Here is a 27,935-nt window from a genome sequence, read left to right as displayed (position 1 = left end):
TTCTTGCAGCTGCCTGCCTCTTACATCCATTAGTTTTATCTTTGTGACTCTACTATGCTATTGCATCTTAAATGGAAAATAACTTCTTGCTGTAGGATCATGTAGAGTTAAGACATTGGTTCAAACTGACAATGGCAAGGCAATCCAGAGTCAAGGTTGCCACTTAATCCTCCCTTCACTCTCGTGTGTCTCGCGGTTTCAGGGGTCTTAAAAGAGTGATCTCTCTTGATCACTGCTTGATTCAGGAACAAAGGGGTTGAGTTATGGACAGTACTCCTACCTCTGAATGTACATGCTTCTATCAGCCTTAGTTGCACACTTTGGGCCAGAGTCTGCTCTCAGTTATACCATGGTAAATGTTACTGAGATCTGAATCTGATCCATGGTGTTATTTGAAACGTTGTTTCAGCATTTAATTCTCTTTGGGCTTTGTTTAAAGTGAGTTTGAAAAAATAATAGTGATTCAACATGGTGTATAATTCTGAGCATCTTGATACTGGAAAGATGCTGGTAAATGGGAGGGAATTCAGAGAACAACAACAAAATTGATTAAAGGGCTGGAGAGCTTGATTCGCTAGGAAAGATAAAAAGAACTAAGTATGTATATACAAGTAGTATTACTGTAAATAAAGTGGCTAAGGGGAGGATGGATGGGAATACGATACAAGGATTTGAGGAGCGTTCTGCAAATAGCAATACGGGAGAAGAATATCTGAGGATGGTCCAAGGGCATAAAAGCCCCAGTTCAGGAAGCCCTTGCTATTCAGAAAGGGCACTTAAAGTCAATGGGATTAAACCATATGCTTCAAGTTCAGCACGTGCTTAAGTGCTTTCCTGAATGGGGCTCATAACCATGAGTAAAAGATAAAACTAAGAAATGAGAAATTTAGGCTCAATATTAAACCATGACTTACATTAGGATTTGGACGATTCTCCCAAGTAGAGGCAGTTGAAAAAATCCAAGTTTCGACAGTTTTTGAATAAAAAAAAATTCTGATCAACTCCCTCTCAGTGGGTGGTGACGAAAGACCCATTGCTTGGGACGTTTCAAACTAGCCAGGGAAGAGCTCCAGAAGCCACACAGTATCTTTCAGGGGAAAAGGGCTGGACAAAGCAACTTAAATAGGCTTTTTCCATTTCTAATTTCTGTGGGCCAAATCCTCAAGTCATTTCTTACTCTGACAAAACTCCCATAGCATTCAGTAGGAGATTTGTCTGAGTAAGTTCTTAGTAAAAACTGAGAGTCTGATCCTGTCACCTGTACTTTGAATAATATAGTACTCTGGTTCTGCTGCCTTTTCTTACGTTGAATAGTTCTTAACTGCACAAGCACTCTCATTGAAGACAACATGAATGAGCATAGCAGAATCTCATTGATTTCAATCTGGCCCTGAGTAGAGCCTGAGGATTTGGCCAATGTTTCTATTACATCTCATAGTAACTCTGTCAGTGGAAATGAATGAAATACTCAGGCCTGGCCTACACACAAAGTTGCATTGGTTTAACTAAAGAGATATTCCAACTGATTTAGTGCAACTATGGGTATGTCTACACTACCCTCCGGATGGGCGGGCAGCAATCGATCCAGCAGGGATCAATTTATTGCATCTAATCTAGACGCGATAAACCAACCCCTGAGCGCTCTCCTGTCCACTCCTGTACTCCACTGCCACGAGAGGTGCAGGCAGAGTCGACAGGGGAGACACCACGGTAAGTCGATCTAAGTACGTCGATTTCAGCTACGTTATTCACATAGCTGAAGTTGCGTAACTTAGATCGATTCCCCCCCCACACACACCCAGTGTAGACCAGGCCTTTGTGTGTGAACACTCTTAAATCAATGCAAACCTGGCTTACACTGGTTAAGTTAGCACTGTGACAAGCTATAGAGACAGAACCAGTTTTAAGCTGATGTGTCCACACAGGGAGGGATTTGCACGGGTTTAACTAAACATGTTTAATTAAACTAGTGCATATTTGTGTGTAGACAAATCCTCTCTTTGCCCTGACAATCATATCAGGCTGATGAGTCCTTTAGACCCGATCTAATATAAATGGAATTTTTACCATGCAAATCTTATTACCTAACATGCCAATGAAACTAATGGGATTTGGAGTAGAAAAAATTCTCTGGATGTGACGTGGAGTTTGGAATATAAACACACAGCAAAAAAATTAAGGAAATGGAGCTGCTATTGCATAGGCTTAGCAGGAGCCTGATCCTGTGAACGCCTGATTTCAACAGCAACAGAGGGATGCTCAGTACGAGGTGAGAGATGCTGAGTAACACACAGGCTGCAGACATACCAATACTTGTCTCATTTGTTTCAAAATGCATTTGGGGAAAAAAGCAGGAATAAAAAATACAGCAAATGTGCCACTTCAAGGACAAACATCCAGAGGAATTTATATTTTTCCAAAGGGAACCATTTTTGCTGTGGAGGTCGGCAGAAAGCATCAGGATCAGAAGATACGTTTGGATGTGTTTTGACAATCTCTAGATCAAAAATGGCTGAACCTATTCAGATGAAATTTTGTTAAAATAAAAAAAAAAATTCCCCAAACCCATAGCTCCAGGCTGTGAACCTGTATGGCGTGTGTTGGGCTAAGGACACTGCAGACAGTTGCGTTGTCAACCCCTGCAAAGCAAGGTTAGCAACAGAAATACTGCAGTTCTTTTAACTCTATCAGTGCTACAGATGTGGATGTAACACAGCACAAGCCACAGAGGGTCCAATCTCACTGTCCTTATGCAGGCAAAATTCCCATTGACTTTGCTGGGAGTTTGGCTTGTGGAAAGCTGGGTGGGGATTAGGCCTAAATCACATTTTTGAAAAACCCAATACATTAAGCCCTTTTGATGGTTCTGACTGTTGTTTGGTTTCCTGTCACCCTGGAAATCCAGGTATAATAAATAATACCATTTTTTAAATTAAATTAAATGAAACAATAAAAGACACTTCAGGAAAGAGGTGGAGGTCAGAGAGAAACAACTAAAATTCGATGTTTCTTTTTTGTGGAGTTGATGGTTATTATTCCCAAAGAAAACAATGTACTTTTCTTATTTGCTTTTAACATTCTGCCCTTGGCATCTGTTCCATGTATTGTGGACTAACCTAGATCGTGTTCTGACAATGGGCTAAAGCGAGCACTTATTGAAGAGCATTCTCTACTTAATTACTTTTCTTTCTTCTGGAAGCTATTTTTTTATAATCACATGTTAATTGTGTATTAGCAGGCCTTTCTGATTAGTTGAAAACATAATGAAACCTTTGTAAACAACAGAGAGAATGGGGGGGGGGCGGGAGACAGAGGAAGAGAAGAGAGAGAGGTGTGCAGTGGAGGCATTGCTGCTGGAGGGGGATGTTTTAAAGCCAAAAATAATACTAAGGGTCTAGATGCCATGCAGTTTTGTACCTGGAAATTTGTTCTTTGAGTGACATCTTTCCTTGCCCAAATTAATCAGTTTACCTTACAAGAGATTAAATGTACAGTGATGCAAATCGCTGTCGGTCTCCAACAGCAAGGCAGCAAATACAGCAAGTTGGAAAGTTGTATAGGACTGCAGCTGTTCCCTAACAAGTCACTGCTGTTCCTAAAGTGCATTCAGATTCCCCGCTTGGTTTTTTGTTCTTTTGTTTTTCCTTCTTCCAACCTTAGGTGTAAATATCGTGGTTGAGTTTCTTACTGATCTTTCAGCGATGTAGATTTCTTTCTCTTTTACATTTTATGCCCGTTTGCTTTCAACAGCTTGGTTCCGCTTTCCTGGTGCCCCCAAATCTCCCTCAGGTCAGTGGAAATGTTGGTTGTGCAAGGATTCAGGATTGGACATCAGATCTGTTGCAGGCTAGGAGATATTAGGGACCACTATATGGTCTGTGCTGTCAGAAGAAGCAGCTCATTCTTAGTGCCTGATCCTTGTAGTTGCTGAGCATACCAAACTTTTTATTTACTTTGGTGAATCAGAAGAATCAGGCCTTTTCACTGAGTTGTATCTGTCTCTGTCTGTCTGTCTGTCTGTGTGTTTCTGTCTCTCTCTCATTTTTTTCCAGAAAAACTGCACCTTAGACATAATTCACATTGGTTGTTTTTAAAGAGAGCATCCTCCATTTGCAGCACTCAGTTTTGAAGGGGCAGAAATTCCAGCCCCCCCCCCCCCTTTTCTGGTGTTGCTTTAAAGCTCTGTGCTTACAGGGATTTTGCAGCTCTCCGTGTGTTATTAGAGAACGTGTGGCTGGGACAGTTAAAATGGGAGTGCTACTGTGTGCAAGAGCAATATTCACTGTAAGCTATCCAAGGAAATCCTGCCAAGGCAGTATATGAACAGCAGCCAAACAAAACACAGGCGCCTTTCCAGTGAAAACCAGCACACTTCTGCAAATAGAGGAAAAATTGACTTTCTGATTTGGAGTGTTTCTACAACTAAGAAGAATTACTACTGTGATTGTTCTAAAAATATTTTTAGGCAGCACATTCTCAGAGGGTTTGGGATGCTTAGCATTCTTTAATTGTGATTCTCTTAGGTGATCAATCTGGATTGTATGGAAATAAAATACGACATTTGTAGGATTTGGAGGGTTTTTTAAAGCTTGAATGGGCATTTTTTCTGCAGTGTTGTAACAGCATAAAACAGCAGTTTTAAGGAGCAGAAATTGTATTTTTTATCTTTGCACTTCAGGAAATACATTCGTCTATTAATCTTTTGCAGTTACGCTCACAGAGATCACATCTAAACTGCTTGATCAAGAGCAACCCCCAAAATCCCTGCCTCTGTGGCTGAACCTTTTTGTAGTTTGTAGTATTTTATAGCATTTTCCCCTTAATATTTATACTTCTCATGTTTCTACTCATTCTGCTTCTCTGTTCATTCAGCCTGGGCTTTTTTCTTTTAGAGGACTTAGAATCTTATTGGAGCAACTTTACTATAAGATGCGACCGTAGGCATTCTGGCATTCAAATAATTTCCATAATGATGGAAATTGACTGGGATTCCACAAGTTTGTTTATTGCCAAGAATAAATAATGTATGTGTTCTTTTTTTTTCAAACTGTTTTGCTAGCCTCAGCTACCGTTCCTGCAAAGAAGTCTTAATAATGGCACTTAAAAGTGGAGTCAATTTATCTAAACTGGGCAAAAGAAATGAGAGACTTAGAGAGCACTTTTTCTCATTTCACCCCTCTCTCCCCCCATTATAGTGTAGTAAAAAAAAAAAAAAAAAAAGACAAGCAAAATTTGTCAGGGACTGATATTCAGCTAGTGCATTTCCTGTTTTTGAACATGTGCATTTACCAAAGAAACAAAAAGTACTTAACAGAGATGATCCAAATTAACCCTTAGTGTAGTGTCAACTGACGTCTTTGGGCTTTTTGCTGGGATGAACTAGCTCCTATATTCTTAACTAACTGCCATGCAGTAGGTCAGATTTATCCCTGCACTGAAAATGATGGCCTGAGAATAGCAAATCCCAGTAAGCAAGAAGCCTGATCCAAAGCCCATTGAAGCAATGGAAAGACTCTCATTGACTTCAGTGGACAGTGGATCAGGCCCTTAAAAATAAACAATTTTTTTGGCCCTTTGAAATTAACTAATTGAATTTAGGGTAGTATTTTTATTCTTAACAAACATTAATTTATCCAAGTTTCCGTGGCAAAGCTCACAAAATAAACTTTCTACCACTAGACAGCTCGATCCTGAAATACTTACTTGGGCAAAACTTCCTCTGGAGTGAATGGATGTGGTATAGACTGCAAGATCAGACCTCACATGTTTGAAAGGATAATAGAAAAGGCTAAGGAGGCCCTTCTAGTTCCTTGTGATTTTCATCATCCCTCGCCCCCCCACCCCTTTGGGAGTATTGCAACCGTGTTCACAGTGAGAACAATGAAGATTAAAAAGTCATCGTTCCAACCATGAATATAAGGATTGCTACCCACTGTGTTCAAATTAGAACATTTAATTTGTGTGACATATGCCATATCCAGTCACAGCAATAATGTTCTGCATCTTTAAACCTTGACTCATAACAGTGGAACCAGGTGAGGTCTGGCCCCAGGTGCTGGCTTGTGCATGCATTGGTGAACAATTTTCAAGGCATGTAGATTGGATGGTTGTAGAAGAGAAGAAAAAAACAGAGCTGCTCCCCTCCCCCAAATGTTTGGGTGGGTGTATCACAATAGTGGGAAGCTGACAGACAGCACATCAATGTAATTCAGTTCTGACCTGGATCCCCTTTCTGACCTTCCTGAACTGGACCTCCTTTTTTACAGAGCCCCAGTTCTTCCAACCCTGGGGGATGGTTTGGTGATATAGACAGTTGAGACCATAGAACTCATTTCACTTGTGCCCCTTCCGTATTGAAAACCTGAGTTAAGTATCATTCATGGAGAGGGCTCCAGTAGGCTTGCTGAGGTAAAAAGGAATGACTGAGGAATGGGAATTTGTGGGCACAATTCCCAGTATCACTTTCCACTGCTACACAACTAGTCCATATATTGTTATGAAAAAATCACTGATTAGAGAAGGGTGTGCACTAATCCTTTCCAATATAAAAGCAAAGATTTCATTTAACTATTTGACCTTCAGGGGCAAGCATATTTGTGCCCCCTTCTGTTTTTTTCCCATCATTTTTCCACCACATTTTTTCTGCCCCATGTGGCTTTACGCCCTTGGTGGCTTTCCCGCTCACCCTGCCCGGGTTACGGCTCTATCCTGGTGCACTCCCATTTAAGTCAATAGGGTTGCATTAGGGTAAATTTAGAAGAGAATTTGGCCTGTGATCTGGGCTGAAGGTGTGTGGTTTCTAATTCCAGTCAGAGCAGTGTGATATAGTAAAAATTACCAATACACGAGGAGGGTTTTATTCAGAGACATCTGTAGGTTGGCAGCTGTGCCAGTCATGTCAATTCATTTAAATAACTGAAGCTTTGAATTCAAGAATGTTAGCGTTTTTGTTGGTGACAACATTGTGAATATTGGTGCACTATGACAGATTTATTTTTTTTCCAAGTGGATTTGGGGGGTGTAACACACGCACGTGTGGGGGGTTAGAGGGAGGACTAGTCTCTTTTTTTTTTTTTTTTTTTTTTTTTTTTTTTTTTTAAGAAAAAGCACCTCGTTAGCATTTTGCATATATCAGCATCCTAACAGAGTGGCTTGCTAATCACACTAGAAGATCCACTTTAAGTTCAGGAATACTGAAACTTTGAAACTGTAACATTTTGACTGGCGAGAATGACCAGTCTTCTTTTCTATTTTGCAGTGAGCTAGTTGAAGGAAGCTGGCATTGTCACACAGTGAAAGCTCTGCAGAAGTGCCGCAGGTTTTTCATATGGAAATGTGAAATAATGGGGTGATTAAATAGAGCTGTATATTAAAGTACATCTGACATTAGAATTAGCATAATGTGCTCTAGCCCTAGGCTGAGTACTTTATTTGCCATCTGCGTTGGACCAAAATCCCCTGGGGAAGCGCTAAAATATTCTGAATAAACTCAGCCCGAGTTCTTATTGAAAGTAAAATACCATTTGTGGCACGTCGTATTGATTCGTCTTAATTGCGGTGCAGAAAAGAACATTCAGTTGCTGATGACTTTTGTACTCTGTGACAAGTCGGCTGGAGTTATTCTAACACTGCAGTTGGTTAACCTGAACAGACTGTCATGCTTGGAGAAGGAGAAAACCTTATTTTCAGCAGCATAAACCGCAGTATCATCTCTCTGCTTTACTCCTTATCTTGATGCATCATCCCTTTTTATTTTTAAGAGTACAGCCATCAACTAACAAAAAATGAGACTTAGTTCAATCAGTCCAAGGAAATTCAAATTCTTACCCCCTCCCCACATCCTCTTTAAAAAAAAAAAAATATCCAGAAACATCTGACCGGCTTTCATCTAAGTGAGCGAAAATCAGTGGAACTTGTCCTTGAGGATACATCTCCGGAACCATTAGTTCAAGATATCTATTATGTATATTTTGTAAAAGCCAAGGTTTCTCCTGTGCTTAAGCCCATGGTCTTAGTCTGTTGTAATGGTTTAATTTTTGTTAACTCTCCACTCAAATAGGTTGCTGAATACCTTTGAAAAAGTGCTTATAGCATGCACAAAAGATAAATATTTCATCTGAAGGAAAATACTTTGATGCTTTATGCAATTCTGTAACATTCATAAGGTCCAGTTTTTACCCTATAATTGCCTATCATTATACACAATTTACATATTCAAACATTCTCTACAAACCTTAGTCTAGCATGTTTTTATTACAAATTCAGATCAAGGGAATAACCTTTAACTTCAGAGACAAATGAGACAAATTTACAAGTGCATGTCTGCTGTTTTCTTGTGTTTTATAAATCCCTGTAGACCTGAACACTTTTGCTATAACGCCACTCAGAACAATATACATATATTACTACTTGTTTGTAGTGCTTCAGTAATGAGTCCCCTTTGTATTAGATAACCTATATAATTCAGCATCTAGGCTCTCCATAACGTCAATTATCTCCTCATAGCTAAATGTACATTCCATTAAAACAAGATTTACAGCCCTTATAATACTTCTTAGAATTGAACATGGAAATTTTGTGGATTTAAAGAAGCAGAGATGGAAGTTAGCATTTGTTAAAGAAGTGATGAATTAAAACAAAAGTGCTATTTCGTTTACTGGCTATGAATAGATACCTAATACCCTAAAGAGATAGTTGCAGTAAAACAGACACAAGCGCTGAAAGAAAAAAAATGTAAAATTTGTTTTCACCCTTTGGCTTATTTTATTGTCTCTCAATTTACTCTTTATTTTTCCATTAAATGACATGGACAATTTCCTTTATGTCTCCCTTCAAGTTCCTGTTCAGGTTTCTGGCCTACACTTGCTGCCTGAAAGATCAGAAACTGGCACCTCAGAAAAGTCTGCTGGGCAAAAAAAAAAAAAAAAAGCTTTTGCTAGTTTTCCAACAAAGCTCCTGTATAGGAAACAGATTTAAAGGAAAGCTGCTGGCATATTTCATATGTTGTAGAAAAGACTGACATTATTTCAAATGTATTTGAATGCCTTATGCAAAGAAAAGCCCTAAAAATGTCCTTGAGAAGTACTGTGGTTTTTCATGAATACTATAAATGGGATCCTATATATAAACCGCTATACCATAGATATGTCCAGTAGCCTTTTCATCTCACTTATGGGTACGTTTTTGCACCCAATATTAAGGTACTGATGATTTTCACTATTTTATAGGCCATATTTCTAATGCATCCATCCATCCACTCTCTGCTAACTAGTGTATAAGGTTTATAGAACCTACCTAAAAGAAGCAGATCTATTTAGATGCTGTGTATATGGAGTCAGTTGAAACTGTTCTATCACAAAGGGCTAATTTAAAAGTTAGCTCATTCACTATTGATCTCTCAATATTGATTTTCCTGTCCTCTCCTTACCTTTCGCACCTTTCCCTTTCTTTCTTTTATAAATTACTTTGTATTTTAGAGTTTAACACCAATTAGAAGAATGTGTCCAGAGATGACTAACGTGCTCTCCTCTTCTATTTTATGCAGTGATTTCCATTCAGGGAACATTGTATTATGAGGTCCAATTTTTTCTATGCATGTTTTCTTTTTTTCCGCTACATAGGAGGGGGAAAGTGTTTCTTACTCTTAAAAGTGCTGAGCATCCATCCACCTTCTGTGAACCTCAGGCCCCTCCAAGGTATGCACCCAGAAACTGAGGCTCCCAAAATCACAGATCACTTTTGAAATTGGAGATCTGGATGTACAACACTGCTGTAATGTGCTGTGATAAAAATTAAGCTGAAATGTACAGCTAATGGCTTACTGTATTGGCCCCTGGATGTGCAAACTTGAAGTTTGATTAGGGCACAACTGAAAATGAGTTGTTGGACATGCAGCCCTGTCTTGAGCAGAGTCTACATCTACCAAGAAACAACATGCACCAACCCATATTACAAACTAGACTGAGCTGTTAGCCACTGATTTTTTTTACAAGTGTTAAATTTCATCAAACATATTCAACAATTTTAGGGGAAAAAAGTTAAATGAACAAAATCAACAACACTGTTCATTTTTTCACTCTGGGCCAGATTCTCATCTGTGTTATGCCGGTGTAGCAGCCTCTGTGATGGAGGTAAATGGAATTACTTTGGATTTATATCCCCGCAATCAAAAGCGGATACTGGCTCAGTGCATGCTAGTGTACAATAAGCTTTACATCACTAGTTCTCCCTAGGATTCATGCACTCTGTTCCTATTGACTTCAGCAGGAGATGCACATGCATATGTGAGCATAACTTGGCCCAAAGTGACAACTAAGGTGCGTGATTGGCAGTTGGTCTTTTTGTTTTTCCCTGGGTTGGGTAAAAGAGTTTATTTGGCAAGATGATAATGTTTATTATTGATTACAATACTGATGCTTTGGTGTCTCGCTGAATATTTGCTCAGTGTGGGCCTGACCCAATGCCTTTTGAAATCAATGGAGAACTCCAGTTGACTTCAGTGAGCATAAAGAGCAGTCCCTATTTGTGGACCAACTCTTAACCCTGCTGAAGACAATATTTTGTCACTGGCTTCAGTGTGGCAAAGATTTGGCTATACATAAAAATATTAGTATATTGGAGCAAGAAATAATGAAATCAGTTAGTGCTATTATCAATTCTCTTCTGAGTATTTTCTTATTAATTAAAGGCCGTATTGGAGAAGGGCTCCAGAGTTGGAGAATACTCAGTATGAAAGCTTGTCTGAAGCCTTTCCAATCACAGCAGAGCAATTATTATTATTATTAATCATGTTTATTAGGGAAGTGCCTAAAGACCAACCAAATAATGGGGCCCCATTGTGCTAGGTGCTCTACATAGAGTAGTAGACTAGGCAAGACAGATGCTGGATGGGAAAAAGGAGTATAATATGCACAAGCAGAGTGAACAATGTCATAGCAGCAAATGTCATGTTAGTTCCATTTTTTTTAGGGGGAAGGATTTAAGTAGGGCGGTAGAAACTAATGGAAAGAAAAAGAAAAGTGAAGGGAGAGGGAATATAGAAGGAAAGGGAGGTGAGGACAGGACGTGGATAGAGAAGGTTTGGAGGGTAAGTGTGGAGTGAAGTTGAAGTAAAGAGACTGTGATGGATGGAGATGGAGAGCAAACTGCCTTTGCCCTCTTTCTGCTCGCAGTCCCATTATTTCCCCTCCCACCTTCTCCATCCCCGATTCTTCCCTTCACCTGACCTCATTCAAAAATTTCCCCTTCCCAGATTCCAGCAGGCTCCTTGGACACTCATTCCTGCTCTCTTTCTCCTTTACTTTCAATTCCTTCTCTCTGACCTTCCAGCAGGCATCTGTTTAAATCCCTGTGTGCAGTGGGATGAGTGGTCTATCAGGCACTCTTTGCCTTATCGAGGCCAGGCAGTGTAATCTCTTCAAGCCCCCACCCCCCCAGGTGTTGAGGCTACCCTGTGACAGCGACATCCCAGAATCCATGTCCTCCTCCTCTTAATCCAAGATCTCAGGAGAATGCTAAATCTGATGTGCTCTGAGGTGGATTTTAGCAAAGTAGGTAGGTTAGTCGGCAGTCAGGAGAGGAATGAATATTTATCTGAGTTGGGAACTGAGTGGTTCAGGAAAGTAATAATCAGGTCTGGAGACATTCTACCTAAGTCAAAAGAGGCCAACATTTTTTTTGCCATCTGATGGCTGATTTGTGGTCTGTGTAAAATGCACTGGTAGTCTTAGTCCTGTTTTCAACAGACAAGTGTCATTTTCACAGGACACATCAGTGCTCAGTAGTCATTGCAAGATTTGAATGGATGTGAAGACTATTGTCTAGTAACACCCAATGAGCCATCCCTTCAGAACAAGACCTGGGTTATGTAGTAGTCTTTGGATGGACCGAAGATTTAGGGGTTATGTCATTTCGTCAGCTTTCACTGGCATCAAACTGAGTTATTATTAAAGAAGTGTAAAAGTCAATGGTTCAGTCTTCGTTTGGGGTTCAGTTTAAAGCACTGGGTTGGCGGTGCTTTGGAATTGGAGATCTAGGTCCAGGTCTTGGCTTTCCCACATACCACATCTCGGACATTGAAAAGACCTCCCAGTGCCTCAGTTGCCCTTCAGTAAAACAGAGATTAAAATACTTCCCTACCTCACAGGGATATTGTGGGAAGAAATTCATTAATGTTTGTGAGGTGCTCACATATTATGGCGATAAGGTCAAAGAATTAAGTAGATTAATATTCTAGCTTGCTTTGGAGAGCTCAATTAATGGCACAGTTTGTGAAACCATTTCTGGGAGAGAAGACACTGGGGCAAAATTGTGCTCTTGGATCCATATCACAGATCTCTTTGGAATGCTCCATAGAGCTGGCATGTGGGCGATGCAACAGAGATTCCCACTGTGGGTTGCTAGGAAGGATTTGGTCCCAGCCTTGATATGCTGTCAAATGTTATGTACTCATAGATCTTGTTCACCATGGAACTCTAAATCTTTTTTAGTGTTTAATGTCCTTTTCTTTAATGTCAGCTGGTCTTATGAGGAGACTTGTTAAACCAGTGCTTTCAATTATGGCATTTTAATTTAATAATTCAATTAAAGGTGTTTTTTTTATTGAGCATCAACGCTACCTTTATAGGTAGTATTAGAGTAACTAGCATAATAAGGAGTAATTATTTAAATGCTCATTAAAAAATCAAGTGGCAGAAGGCAAGAGTAACACTGGTGGAATGATTGTAGGAACTGGAGACATGTCTGTTCCTGAGTGTTACAGTTAATGGGGTCCTTTCTCTGAAGCTTGCAAGTTTCTACTTTTCCTGAACTTCTAAAGCTGCAGTAAAGCAGCATTAAAATTCCTTATGTTTTTATTGCTGCTGTCATAACTTTCTAAAGCATACCAGAAACATTACCTAGAATGTATTGCTAGAGGTAAAGAATGGCAGTAGTTATATGGACCCAACTTTGTGTATGCCACTGTCCTAGTGAGGGTCATGCGTGTCTGATTAAAGGGGGGAGTTTATTCTCTTGTTACAGCTAATGGAATTATTCAGTCCTGCTGAGTTCGTAAGGCAGAGAATGTCTCGGTAGCCCAAACAGAAAACAATGAATTCTCTCAAGTTCTGATCACACTATGATTATTGTTTAATATGACACCGAATATCTTAAAGCGTTTAGGAGGAAATTCACCTCTGCTGCTGAGGACTCAAGGCTGAGCCTACAGAGGGAGGGTGTGAACTGATTGCTTGAGGAGGGCCTCTGCATCACAAAACCAAGTTGTGCATTGGTCACAAATAGGCCTGCAGAGCGCCGGTTGGGAGCTCCATGATTATGCATACACATTGGAGCAGCTGACTCACAAAATCTAGTTGCTCTAGCATTAAGCAGAAGTTCGGATGGGTGGAATTTACTCCACCTACCTGTCTGCTAGGTGCCCAACATAAAACCAGAATTTTATGGGTGGGCAGGGGGCAAGGAAGCTGAATTTAGCTTTGTTTTGTACCATTCATTAAAAGAAAAAAAAAAGTCTTATTATTGTTTTGACATTTTGAATGAAACTTAATCAATCACATAGCAAGGGAGGGAACAAATGTTAATATTTCTGGCAAAGACAACCTTTAGCTATTATATGCAGAAAAGACAGAAGTGTTCAATAAATTCACGGTCTATAATTACTTACTCAGGGGAGGGAATATATGATACTAGAGAGCTCTTTAATCTAACAGATAAAGGCATAACAAGATCCAGTGGCTGGAAATTGAACTCAGCAAAGTTCAAACTGGAAATAAGATAAAAAAAAATTTAATAGAGGGGATAATCAACATTTGGAACAGACTACCAAGGGAATTGGTAGATTCTGCATCACTTGGAGTCTTTAAATCAAAATTGGCTGTCCTTCTAAAATATATGATCTAGTTCAACCATAAATTATTGGACTAGATGCAGAAAGCAATGAACTGCATGGCCTGCTTTATGCATGAGGTCAGACTGGATGATCATAGCAATCCCTTTTGGCCTTAAAATTTATATATCTGTGAATCTGTAAACACGTGTCCCCGGTCATGTTACTTTCTGTAGGTGCCCATCCTATGCTCTGGATTCTCATCCCACTATATAAATTACAGTATGAGGACTGGTCATCTCATCATAAATAAATACCCACCAATTAATAAGGATAATAAAATAAACTCAAGCCCTCCTTTTCTCCCCCAGAAGCAATTGACATCAGAAATTTTGTCTGCTTAAAGATGATAGTGTCATGCCTCCATTCTTGAAATGTGTTCATTCAGGCCCCATTCAATAAAGCAACTAGCTAGCATATGCTTAACTTTAAGCGCATGTGTAATCCTATGCCTATTCAACGAAGCAGTTAAACATATACTTATGTTTCATTGACTTCAGTGGGATTACTCATGTTGGTTAAAACTGGGCATGTGCTTAAGAGATAAAGAGGGCATGGCATAGCCACTGTAGCTAGTTGTTATAAAGGGGTTATTTAACTTCAGTGAGATGGGCAAGAGACTGTGCTATATATCAAAAGTAGCCTTATAACAAAGAATTTTACAGTGTAGGTGCACTGCATTATTAAATATGAGAATCATTTTTGAGAAATACATGACTGTTCCTGGGCATGTTTAAAATATTTAGCAAGTTTTAGACTATAAAACTGTTCGGAGTGGATCTTCAAAGACTTTTTGACATTGTTCTGTACTTAAAAGTGAGCATCTACACTGCTCAGGGCAACTTTTAGGCAAGATAACCACGAAGTGATAATATGGAAATGAACATTTTATTTTATTTTTTAAAAAAGATGCATCTAGGGAGAGCCTTTGAGGGTTGTGAAAGTATTAAAAAAAAAAAACAAAAGAAAAGAAAAAGCTGTCAGAGGCCTGGTAGCCAGGTAGCCTGCAGTCAGTTTTGCCATTGTGTAGGGGTCTCCTGAACAGAAGAGTTTAGGGGCATAAAAGCTAAATAAAACAAAAAAAGAGAATACTGATTCTGTTATGACCGATATCTCATAAATCTTGTCTCAGCAATAAACACTAATTTGCTCCGTTTGAAAGAAAACTAAAAAGGAGCTGGGGAGAAGGAACTTTCCTCACTTGAATTTCACAGAGGTGAAGTTTTGGAGAACAAAACAAAACATCTGAGCTTCATATAACATGTAGTAGCAAGCTCCTAGCCAGCTGCCATTTTGAGGCTAATTTTTTTAATCAGCCATTTCAGTTTTAAATTAGCCTTGATCCTCAGCCTGCCCAGGAATTCCTTTTCTTACATATGTGCCTTTTCTGAAGTAAACTTTTTTTTAACCTACAGCTGACGTTTTTTTGGTTTTGTTTGGATTTTGTCAGTTCTTGTACTAGATGAGCAAGCTTATAAGAACACATACACACACGTGTGTGTGCATGTATGCGCGTGCACGCGTGCACAAAATTAAAAATAGAATAAAATATCATGCACAGTGTGACTTCTAAAAATGAAAGAATTGAACAGCTGTGGGTAATAAATTGATTAATTAGAGTGGATAAAATGGAGGTGAAAGGTGCAGAGCACTCTTTCTTTGGAAGATACATGACCTTGTAAGACACTGCACTTCATTTGCTATTAGATCGCACTTGAGAAAGGGCTTTATTAAAACCATTCTAGGGTGAGCTGAGGTAAAACATATTGTTAAAAAAAGCTTTTGACAGAATATGTTATAGACTTCAGTGTGCTTCAGTGATTTCTGTCACTTTTTATACTACATATGTTGCTGTTCAAGAAAAGTTAAAAGTCTAGACATTTTCATCATATTTCTATAAAAAACAGAAATTTAAATATTTGAAGTAATAATGGGAGCATTTAATGTTGCTTCGACTTCAGAGTTGACATAAAATTCTATAACTGCCTCATCACTAAGTAGATTTTAAAGGATACTGTATCTGCTCCATTTGGTGTGTGCATGCAGCTCTTATTAATGTCAATAAGAGTTATGTATGCATGTTAGAAGGAGAATATAGCCACCGCTCTTTTATTTACAATAGCTATTGTTACAGATTAATCACAAAAGTTTAGCATATTACTCTTAATTATCTCCCCTCTGAGCGCAAAATAAGAACTTATGGGAAAAGATCACGTAAATCAAACAAAAGTGCATTCCACGCCAGATTAGTTTTTTGTAAAAGGCCTGATTCTACCACCTTGACTCACATGAATAGGCTATTAAAATCAGTAGCAGTGCTTGTGGTGTAAGGAACTACTCCCCCCAAAATATTCTACTGAATATTAAAAATAGGCCTATTTAGGTGAGTCAAGGTGGTAGAATCAGATACAATTTTCTCTATTCTCTCTTTTTGTAGGCACACGGATGCTGTGAAGATAAGGCCAGATAGCTGGATAGGTAGATAAAATATCCCCCATTTTCCCTCTGTCTAAGGTTTTCTTGTCAGGAGCCATTTCTGGAAGCTTAGAACACTGGAATACAGTCAGTGGCAGTTATTCTTCTCATAGAATCATAGAATATCAGGGTTGGAAGGGACCTCAGAAGGTCATCTAGTCCAATCCTCTGCTCAAAGCAGGACCAGTCCCCAGACATTTTTTCCCTAGATCCCTAAATGGCCCCCCTCAAGGATTGAATTTACAACCCTGGGTTTAGCAGGTCAATGCTCAAACCACTGAGCTATCCCTGCCGCTCCCCTCCTTTTTTTTGGTGTGTTTTGGCTTAAGTTTTCTTGGTCCCCATTGGCATGTCTAAACTGCAGTTAAACACCTGCAGCTGGCCCATGTCTGATAACTAAGGCTCGCTGGGTTTGGGCTGCGGGGCTATAAAATTGCATTGTAGATGTTCAGGCTCGGACTGGAGCCCAGGCTCTGGGACCACATGTTAGGGGAAGGTCCCAGAGCCTGGGTTCCAGCCTGAGCCCGAATGTCTACACTACAATTTTATAGCCCCGCAGCCAGAGTCAGCTGACACAGGCCATCCACAAGTGCTTTATTGCAGTGTAGACATACCCTGTGAGTCACTTAGCTTTAAAAAGGCAGTTTTGATAGTACAGTTAATTCACCTATAAACACTTTTGTTTTCAAGCATAATGGCTGAGCAACAGGCTTCTGCATAATCTAATACCTACAACTGGAAGTGGGCTGAAAAATTTAGATCCAGAGCCAAACTCTTGCAGTTGTTGCGAGCTGGGATTTGGTTCAGTTCATTATGCAGAGGGAAAGACAGGAAGCTCAGTCCCGGTTCTGAACTTCAAAACTTGTATTGCATTTGGAGTCAGGGCTCTGGTTTAGGTCCATCACTGTGTACAATATATTAAGTCATAGAAAGAAATCCAAGAATTCAATTTTAGTTTTTCTATAAAAGGTAGCTACTTTCAAAGAGACACTTTAAAAAAACAGTCCTGAAGTGTGATTTTCAAGCTGACATGTATTTATGCATTTATAGGTGTTAGATTGCTGCGGGAGCACTAAAGGGGAAAAGACCACATTTTTGAAGATAGTAAAAAGTTTATATTGTGTCCAGGGCTGGAATATTTTAGCTAGTAAAATTATGACTCTACTGCGGGCTTGTCCACACCTGTCTTTTATGTAAACTGAATCAGGGTTAAAGGAATGTTTCCCACCTTATACAGTTGTTCAAAGGAGGCTAGAAAGGCAAATAGAAAACCATGTTTTTGGCTCTGGTTACTATTTCTGCGATGGAGGGCAGGCTCAGGCTCAGAAATTCTTGGGATCCGGTTCAAGCACTGCCCGACATTTGTTACTGTTAATTGCAACTGTGCTGTCAGCTTTGATTACTGGATATTTCACTTGAGTGACTTCTTGGTGTTTTGGCAGAGAGAATGTCAAAGTGGTTTATACAGGGATACGTTTTCCAAGCTCCTGTTGACTTTAATGGGACTTGTGCAGATAAATACCCACATACTGCTTTAAAAATTTAGGGGACAGCGTGATTGAAGCATGTTTAAATGAATGCAGCAAAGATCTGGGGTGAGTGCTGAGTAAAGTGTATAAAAATGTAAAATTAAAGACTGAACGTGATACCACAGCCTATTTAGATATCATAAAACAGATCTACCTACTACATCACATTTTCTTTTGACTTTATACATAACATTAAATCTCTTGAAACAAGTATTTTTACATGGAATAAATGTGTGAAGCGAGTTTGATCCCTATGTTCCAAAAATATGCCTATATAAGGTTTTGTGTGATATAATATATAAAGACATACTACACATAATGCAAGTATGTGTCATGTATGCGGATAAACATGTTGGATGAGTAAATATGCTGGACAACATTTTATATCAATCAATAAATTGCAATTAAATCTCCCTTTCAGAAATTCCAAGGACTAAATCTGTTAATGAAATAAAGTACATGCCAATGGTATTTAAATATTCCCCATTGTATTATTTTTTGAGTGTTTTCTCTCTTTTTATTTTTTAGGTAAAGATGAGCCTTCAAGCTATATTTGCACAACATGCAAGCAGCCTTTTAATAGCGCTTGGTTCTTGCTTCAGCATGCCCAGAACACACATGGATTCCGCATCTACCTGGAAACCAGCCCTTCAAACAGTTCCCTTACTCCACGCATCACCATCCCTCCTCCTCTGGGACCAGAGACTGTTGCACAGTCCCCGCTGATGAATTTCCTTGGAGACAACAACCCTTTTAGTCTTTTGCGGATGACGGGCCCCATCCTACGTGATCACCCCGGATTTGGTGAGGGTCGGCTCCCCAACACACCTCCACTGTTCAGCCCACCGCCTCGTCATCATCTGGATCCACATCGCCTTAGTGCCGAAGAAATGGGGTTAGTTGCCCAGCATCCCAGTGCCTTTGACAGAGTTATGCGTTTAAACCCCATGGCAATTGAGTCCCCAGCGATGGATTTCTCCAGAAGGCTTCGAGAACTGGCAGGAAACAATTCTACCCCTCCTCCAGTCTCACCGAATCGCACCAACCCTATGCATCGCTTGTTGAATCCTTTCCAGCCTAGCCCTAAATCACCCTTTTTGAGCACTCCGCCATTGCCACCAATGCCCCCAAGCAGCACTACGCCGCCGCAGCCTCAGGCGAAGAGTAAGTCCTGTGAATTCTGTGGGAAAACATTCAAGTTCCAGAGTAATCTTATCGTGCACCGACGCAGTCATACAGGAGAAAAGCCCTACAAATGTCAACTCTGTGATCATGCTTGCTCTCAGGCCAGCAAGCTAAAACGTCATATGAAAACACATATGCACAAAGCTGGTTCCATGACAGGCAGGTCAGACGATGGACTCTCCACCACAAGTTCTCCTGAGCCAGGCACAAGTGAGCTCACTGGAGAGGGACTAAAATCCAGTGAGACAGATTTCAGGAATGAGAGTGATCCCTCCCTGGGCCATGACAATGAAGAAGAGGAAGAAGAAGAGGAGGAGGAAGAGGAGCTTGAAAATGAGAGCAGGCCAGAGTCAAGCTTCAGCATGGACTCAGAGCTAAGTCGTAACCGAGAGAACGGTTCCAAATCGCTACCAGATGAAAAATCCCTTGTCCTTGGAAAAGTTATAGAGAATGTAAGTCTCGGTGCCATCCAGCAATACAATGACATGCTAGCTGAAAAACAGAAGAGGAGTAGCTTCATGAAAAGGTCTTCTGATCAGCGAGACCTGTGTCCTCAAGACCTCTGTCAGAGAGACACAGGCGATGAAGACTCAGTGGCAGGAGAGCTTGACCGCACTGAGGAAGGGACGGTCAATGGAAGAAACTTTGGCCCAGGTGAGCCCTTCCCAGGCTTGTTCCCTCGCAAGCCAACACCTATCACGAGCCCCAGTTTAAACAACTCTTCTAAAAGAATAAAAATAGAGAAAGATTTGGACTTACCACCAGCAACAATAATACCTTCTGAAAATGTTTACTCCCAGTGGCTGGTAGGGTATGCAGCATCAAGGCACTTCATGAAGGATCCGTTTCTAGGATTCACAGACTCCCGACAATCCCCCTTTGCAACCTCTTCTGAGCATTCTTCAGAGAACGGAAGCCTGCGTTTCTCCACTCCACCAGGTGACATGCTAGATGGGGGTCTCTCAGGGCGCAGTGGGACAGCGAGTGGAGGCAGCACTCCCCACATCAGTGGACCTGGTCCCGGTCGACCCAGTTCAAAGGAAGGGCGGAGGAGCGATACATGCGAGTACTGTGGCAAGGTCTTTAAGAACTGCAGCAACTTAACGGTGCACCGCCGAAGCCACACTGGAGAGCGGCCTTACAAATGCGAGCTCTGCAACTATGCATGTGCCCAGAGCAGTAAGCTGACACGTCATATGAAAACGCATGGCCAGATAGGAAAGGAGGTCTACCGCTGCGACATTTGCCAGATGCCCTTCAGTGTTTACAGCACCCTGGAGAAACACATGAAAAAGTGGCATGGAGAACATTTGCTGACAAATGACGTCAAAATTGAGCAGGCAGAAAGAAGCTAAGACCCCCACTGGGTTAAATCAGGGGTCTAGGTAACATTTAATTTGTACAGTTTAACTATTGCCAACTGAGAAAAGCTGACCTAACTTGCCTCCGTAAACATAACTTAGCATAACTATAGTAGGTGCCAGACCTTGGCACTTAAATATAACCTGTGTCTACAAAGTTCTATTAAACCTGAGGGTTGATTAAGGCAGTAAAATTGTGGAGCCTTTTAACTGTGCAATAATTTCTGTATTTATTGGGTTTTTGTAATTTTTTGGCATGTGCAGGTACTTTTTTTTTATTCTTTCTGTTTAAATTTCTTTTAAAATTTTGTTGGGTATCCCTTTTTAATTTTACCCAGTAGTAGCCTGAGATTACTTGCATTGTAGGGGGAGAGGCATATCTTTTTAAATTATAATTTTGGGGCCGCTGCTTTGTTGAAATTTAAGCTAAGCATGTGTAATTTCTTGTGAAGAAGCCAACATTTTAACTGAATTCTTCTTCTTCTTCTTCTTCTTCTTCTTCCTTTTTTATAAAATAACCTTGGAGATTAGGGAAAATAAAATTGTACAGCGGATAACAATCTTTAAAATTAGCACTTTCTTTTGGAATTGGATCTGGTATGTAGCACTGACAATGTCGCTAAAGATAGAGGCCTTTTCTATGTAGACTTCAACATTAAAGTTATGTCAACTAAAAAGACATGGGTGCAGGTATTTTCTGAAGGCAGCTACATTGAACAAAGCAATAGCATTCTTAATTGTGGATTATTATCAGATAGTTTCTTAGCGTTATTAATGATATGTACTGAGATGCCGCCATTTTGTCACATGTTCCAGGTTCAGTAATTAAAATAACTGAAAGAATCCTCACAGTTGTAATAAAAGCTCTTTTAAGGTATTGTAGCATCCTTCTCCACCCTTGGATGAATGAAATGCCATTCTTTTAGTTTAACACACACACACGCATGGACACACACAAATCTAAACAAGTTTGGGATATATGTACAAACCACCAACTTAGCTCAGTAGTATACTGCAACTGGAATCACTATAATTAAGGCAATTGTAACTAAGGCTGATTGGTAGGTTTCTCAGTCCGATAGAACAGAATTTATAAGGTATTTGGATGGCGAGTAGAAAATATCAGGATTATCTCATATAATGCACAACGATGTTATTGTGAGGAAGGGGAAAAAGTAATCATTATACGTACGATGGGCTGATTCTGCTCCCACTGAAGTCAATGAGAGTTTTCCCATTGACTTAATTGGGAGCAGGAGCAGGCCCTATATGAGCAAAGCATTGTAGGAAAAAAATGCAGCTGCTCTGTTTTCCAGTTGTTTTATTTTTTAGCATATTAGTACTAATAATAACGAAGAGTGGACAATTAAGCTTAGACATTTTCATTATGTTGACCCGCACTTTAAAACTTTTGTTTATGTTTAAGAGAAAATGGCTTCTGAACAAGAAATTACATCATATTCTTCTCCTTGGCCCAAAGGTGGGTTAAACTGTAAGGGAACAGCTGAGATTAAGTGTCAGTGTTGCTAAGCATGGCATTCACAATACTGGCACTATAAAGAAAAATAAAATAAAAATAATTTATTGGACAGTTTTTCTACTGCCATTCAATTTGACGTGAGTGCCTTGAAAACTGATCTTCCTATCTGAGTCTCTTGAGACAAATGCAAAACGTTTTTGTGAAATGAAAAGACTTTTAAAAAAGTAAAACAAGAAAAGTACATTCTTTAAGGGGAAAAAAAAAGAGCCACATTTACTTTAAAAAAAATTACTGGTTGAAGATAGTGGACATGAAAATGCCATAAGACCCAATCAAATGAAGATGCATACCCAGCACAACTTCGGACATCCATTAGCTGAATTATTCTCAGCCTTTTTTTTTTTTTCAGGACAACGCTGCTTAGGAAATGGAATGGAAATGATTTACTGCTGAATTAAAACTCATATGACACAAATTACGAGTTATCATTGAATGAGAAAAAAACAATTCAGGAACAATGGCGAATTTTTTTTAAAAGTTAAATTTAGTGCACTCTGTCTTAAAATACGTTTACAGTATTGAATACATACAAGGGTAAAAAAATTGTGTGTATGTGTGTTTGAGCAATCTTTTTTTTTTCAAAGTTTGCTTAATAGGTTATTAAAAAAAAATGCCATGATGGCCATGTGTATATTGTTTTCTTTTGGTGACGGGGTTTTAGTATATATTATATATATTAAAATTTCTTGATTACTGTAAAAGTGGACCAGTATTTGTAATAATGGAGAATGCTTGGGCATTTTACAAAACCAGAAAGAAAAAACAAAAAAACAAAAAACCAGAAAAAAAAAAAACCTTTTCTTTTTTCCTTGAAAATGTTGCAGTAAAATTTAAATGGTGGGTCTATAAATTTGTTCTTGTCACTGTAACTGTAAAGTCTTGAGTTTTAGTAAATTTTTTTCTGCCTTGGGTGTTGAATTTTTATTTCAAAAAATGTATAGAAACTTGTATTTGGGGATTAAAAGGTGATTGCTACACCATGTAGAAAAAGTATGTAGAAAAAAGTGCTTAATATTGTTATTGCTTTGCAGAAAAAAATCACGTTTCTGACCTATACCTATTTTTCTCTTCCCCCTCCCTTCCCTTCTGGAATGGATATTGATATTGGTTGATTCATATGATGTAGGCACTCGCTGTATTTTTACTGAAGCTTGTAATTTTTTAACTGTACGCTTGTCCTTTTAAAGGGATTTAATGTACCTTTTTGTTAGTGAATTTGGAAATAAAAATAAAAACAAACAAACAGGCTGCCAATAATATATTTTTTTAATTTGGCAGGATAAAATATTGCAAAAAAAAAATTTGTATGTTAAGTCCTTACTGTACAGGAAAAAAAAGGGGGGGGGGTGGGGTTGTTAGACGACCTTTAAGTAAAAGAAACAAAACAAAATAACTAAGTGCTTTTTTGTTTTTCATTTTATTTTATTTTGTTCACAAGTGATTTTAGTTGTGTATATATTTTTTTTTTTTGTCAGAAATGGCCTACAAAAAAAAAATGTGCTGTTCCCACAGGGCTCTAATATCTTCAAAGCTGCCTGGACCCCTTGCATCAAGGTTTTACCAGGTATGGGTGAACCAGGCTGGAGGATTATTGCCTATTCATGTTAAGGGAAATTCAGTTTTTGTAAAGATGTTTGAAGTAACATTCCACAGATTCCTCTTCTAAAGAGAGAGAGAGGAGATTCCCCCCCCCCCTTGCAAATGATTAGCTGTTTATAGCATCTTCTCTACCACCACTGCCTCCCACTCACTCCCCTAACTCCTGCCCTCCAGAATAAAGTAAATTTACTCTTTAAAAGCAAGAGCTGTTGCATCTGCTTTGTCATAGGTAAAGTAACCTGCTCTTGGTACAATTGTAATTTGGATTAAAGAAAAGTTGGTCCAGGCACAGCCCTCGTTTTCCCTGTCAGAACAGGACCTATTCCATGTACAGGTCTTGCCAGTCCATGTTATTATCTGCTTTGCTGCTGTACTCCTAATTGTACATTCCATAAATTTCTGAATGTTTGAGGGACTGGGATGAAATTCTGTGCCTTTTGATTTCTCTTTTCTATTCTCTCTCTTTTTTTTCGGTCACGATGGGGACACATAGCAGAAGTGGCAGTGACAGTCTATTGAATATTTTAAGGTGGGAGAGAAGGAGGAAAATTGCATTGTTTCAGAAAAAGGTGGTAAAAAACACCATGGCAAATTCTTCCTTCACTTTCATCTGTGCAGTGCAGTTGAAGCCATTGAGATGGCATGGTTGTAACTCAGAGCAGAATTTGACCTAGCTATCTTGCAGATGCTGCCTTCTTGCTTGACTACACCCTATCCTAAGATTTACCTATTGGGTGAAGTTTTGATTTCAGTTATGCTGGTGTAAATCAGGATTAATTCATAAGATTTACTCCTGATTTATACCAGTGTAACAGAGATCGGAATCTGGCCCCTGAAAGGCGTATACTAATCTTTGTTACACTGGTGTAAATCTGGAGCAACCTCATGGAATTCAGTGGAGTACCCCTGAATATACACCAGTATAATGAAAATCAGCGCTGAATCCTAGGTTTCCAGTCTAAGACCAGTTCCTTGAAAGAAAAAAAAATCAGCTTTCATTTTAAACCAAATTGCTTGGGAGCACCACTAGTCCTATTGTTTCTTACTAAGGTAGTTAAACCAGCAGTTGTCTAATCACGTGACTTAAATCATTCATAAACCAATGGTAAGTCACCCAAAAAGCACAAGGAATGTGTTTCTACAGACTGTAGTAACAATGGAGACCCTCTTTTTCCTGTTTCGGAGAATCATACTTTACTAGGCCATAAGCACAATATTACATAGACATACAGTAGCTATTATGCTGCCATATTTATATTCACAGTTCAGTTTAACATTTATTTAAGTTGAAATTTATTACTTCCAATGCCCACTTCTGTTTCCATTGAAGTCAGTCGCAAAACTTCAGCTGACTTCTGTGGGAGCAGGGGATTTTGGGAAGGAAAATATCTATATGAAAAAAAGGGGTCAAAAATCAGCATTTCATCCCAGTCCTGAGTACAAGACAGTCCAAGGTTTTGTTTATCACAAGCAAAGTCATTTTTATGGTGCTCTCTGTATTTTAGAACTGCAAAGCAAAGTAATGTTGATTTAAGTTGTTTGCATTTGTACCGGCAAGGCAAAATATTTTTATTACCTTTTTCTATTACTTATTGTATGAGCTTTTGTTGTTTACTTGGAGGTTTTGTCTTTTACTACAAGTTTGGAACTATTTATTATTGCTTGGTATTTGTGCTCTGTTTAAAAAACAAGAGCACTTTTTTTTTATTATGGATAAAATGTTGAGATGGCTGGAGGTCATTTCAATATGGCTTAGTGAAATATTTATTGTTCCTTTTATTCTCTGTACAAGATTTTTGGCCTCTTTTTTCCCTTATTGTCACCAATGTTGAGTTCAGCATGTGTCTACCATTTCATTTGTACGCTCGTTCAAAACAACGTTTGTTCCAGTTTCAAGTTATAAAAATAAATTGGACTTTTGACTCGATCTCCAAATCTTGTCTTTCCTGTTTATTTTAAATTTGGGAGGACCTGAAAAACAGGACCATTAGACTTAACGGAATATCTTTGTATCAGTTCAGTTAGGTATCGATTCAGGAAAGCATCCCTATTCAGGAAGGGCCCTTGAGCACTTGTTTAACTTTAAGCATGTGCTTAAATCTCACTAAAGCCAATGAGACTTAAGTGTATACTTTAAGTAAGGCACATGCTTAAGGGCTTTCGTGAATTGGAACCTTAAGCAGTGCAACCTGAGGCATGTTTGAAACACTTAAAATGTCCCGGAACAAGTAGCTTTAACTACTAGAAGGTAAGCGTGATTGTTTCTGTTTTTTCTGAGCTGAACTTTGCTCTCAAGCCCCCACCCAGAAAAGTACTTAAGGATATACTTCACTTTCAGCATGTGAGCAGTCCCAGCGGTGTGTTTGTTGGGGGCTTTGCTGGATCAGGGCGTCTGTTCTCTAATGTAAATATGGAGTAACGCCATTCGTTGACTTAGTGAGAACAGAATTTGGCCCATGCAGTATGGGCATCCAAGCAATATTTTACATACACCAAAATACACATTTGCCCTTCTGACTGAGTGCAGAGGGAGTTATGTATATGCATCAAAAGGCAGAATTAGGCTCAATTTGGAGAGTATTGTAAAGGTGGAGACAATTATAGCTCAACAGAATTTACCACCTTCTTCTTCCCTATCAAGCCAACACTTTTAACAACTGTAAGAAAACCTTGACTGGGCTAATTGTATACAAAACTGCTATTAGACAATTCAAGATTTATTTGTGAAGCTTTGATGGCCAGATTCTTAACTTACTTAGGTCCTGATATAGCAAAATATGTTAGCAGGTGCCATATTTCTAAGCTTGTGAATAATCTTGTCTTCAGTAGGAATACTCATGCTTAAATTATGCTTTGGTCAAACACAGGTTACTGGGCTCAATATAGGTGTAACTGGGTGAAATTTAAAGGCCTGTAATATACAGGACGTCAGATGATCAGATGGTCCCTCGTGCCCTTAATATCTATGAATCTTAAAGTTACGTGTGTGCTTATGTACTTTGCTGAATAGGGGCTAGACTGATGTAATAGTTAAACTATTCTAACAGTTATGGTAGTGTGAGGTGAGAATCAGGCTCTTCGACAATTAAAATGGGTTAAAGTTCATGCTCTTATAGTTTCCAAAATGCCAAGTAAGGTACATCTTAAAGGCACTCTGCAACAGAAGAATTCATTTGAAGGACACTATATTTTATTTTTAAGTTTCACATATTTTTCATTTCAGTGTGCATTTTCCCTAAACAGTTAAGACCTGATTCTGATCTCACTTACTACTGTTTTATACCACTTTGTAGCTTCACTGACTTAAACTCCTCAGATTCGCTGGTGTGAATGAAAGATCAGAATTAGGCCCGTATGTTAGACTATTAATGAAAAGCGAAACAACAAATATTAGCAAAGCAAACGTGTTCACAAATTCAAATGAATATTTGTGGAATGTTTTTGCAGTATTTGCCAAGCTTTGATAGTATTCTGATTTTTCTTGTGCATGGGTATAAATCAAGACGTACTCTGTTGAAATCAGTGGAGTTACACCAGTTTAGTACAACTGTTGTGAAATCAGAATCAGGCCTCCAGTAATCGAGATCTGATGAGCAATGAACTGAAAAGTATTTTAAACTTAAAAACAAAATTCTTTTAACTCAATTTTTCTTTTCAGAATCCCTTTAAATTACCTTTTCCTTAGCATTATTGTAATAAAGGAACATAAGGTTACAAAGCCAATTTAATTTTGAAGGGCCTGATTCTTACTTATATTAATTTGAGACCAGGGTAGCTTTATGGATTTACATAAATATATGTGAGATCAGAATCTGAGCCAGTGAGTTTACTGGCAGGAAGTTTACATAAATTTTAGGGCCATATTGCAGAATATTAGCAGAAAAAATAATAACTAATATTCACACCATACAGTGGATTCTAAGGGTTATATTGCATCCTAAGGCCAGTCAGGGAACAGAAATGTACATGCGATCTATGTGTCCAGTCAAAATAGCTTGAAGATTGAACACTTGCAATGAGAGATTTGTGAACAGACCAAGAATTTGTTGCAGAAATCATTCAGGAAATAATTCTGAATAACAGATACATTTAAGAAAATTTGATCAATTTATAAAACAAAAAAGGCAATATTTGTCTAGTGGTTGATTTGCTATGAATTATTCTCCTAGCTCAGCTAAACACTGACCCTTACTTATTCAATGACAACATGTATTCCATTTTCTGTCAGATGACAGACTATTCTTTCCTAGAAAGGAACACACGTTAGAGATGGAAAAGACCCATTCATTCGTATCGTCCATCCCTTACCAAATGCAAGATTGTTCCCTACAGTACATTTCCTAAATGTTACTATAGGCAGA

General features: G+C 38.9%; 1 protein-coding gene across 6 annotated transcripts in view; it reads left to right on the top strand.

Annotated features, from left to right (window-relative positions):
• The window catches only part of BCL11B (BCL11 transcription factor B), a 102,563-nt gene extending 77,062 nt beyond the window's left edge, over positions 1–25,501 (top strand). For all 6 annotated transcript variants that reach the window (XM_075065673.1, XM_032773749.2, XM_032773745.2 and 3 more), the window contains one exon: positions 18,418–25,501. In XM_075065673.1, the coding sequence (XP_074921774.1) occupies positions 18,418–20,429 (2,012 nt within the window). In that variant the 3' untranslated portion in view covers positions 20,430–25,501. The remainder of the gene's footprint in view (positions 1–18,417) is intronic.
• Positions 25,502–27,935: the final 2,434 nt, after the last annotated feature.

Source organism: Chelonoidis abingdonii, chromosome 4 (assembly GCF_003597395.2).
Source record: "Chelonoidis abingdonii isolate Lonesome George chromosome 4, CheloAbing_2.0, whole genome shotgun sequence".
NCBI lineage: Eukaryota > Metazoa > Chordata > Testudines > Testudinidae > Chelonoidis > Chelonoidis abingdonii.
Note: the sequence above shows the minus strand (reverse complement) of the source record. Positions and strands in the feature narration are given on the sequence as shown.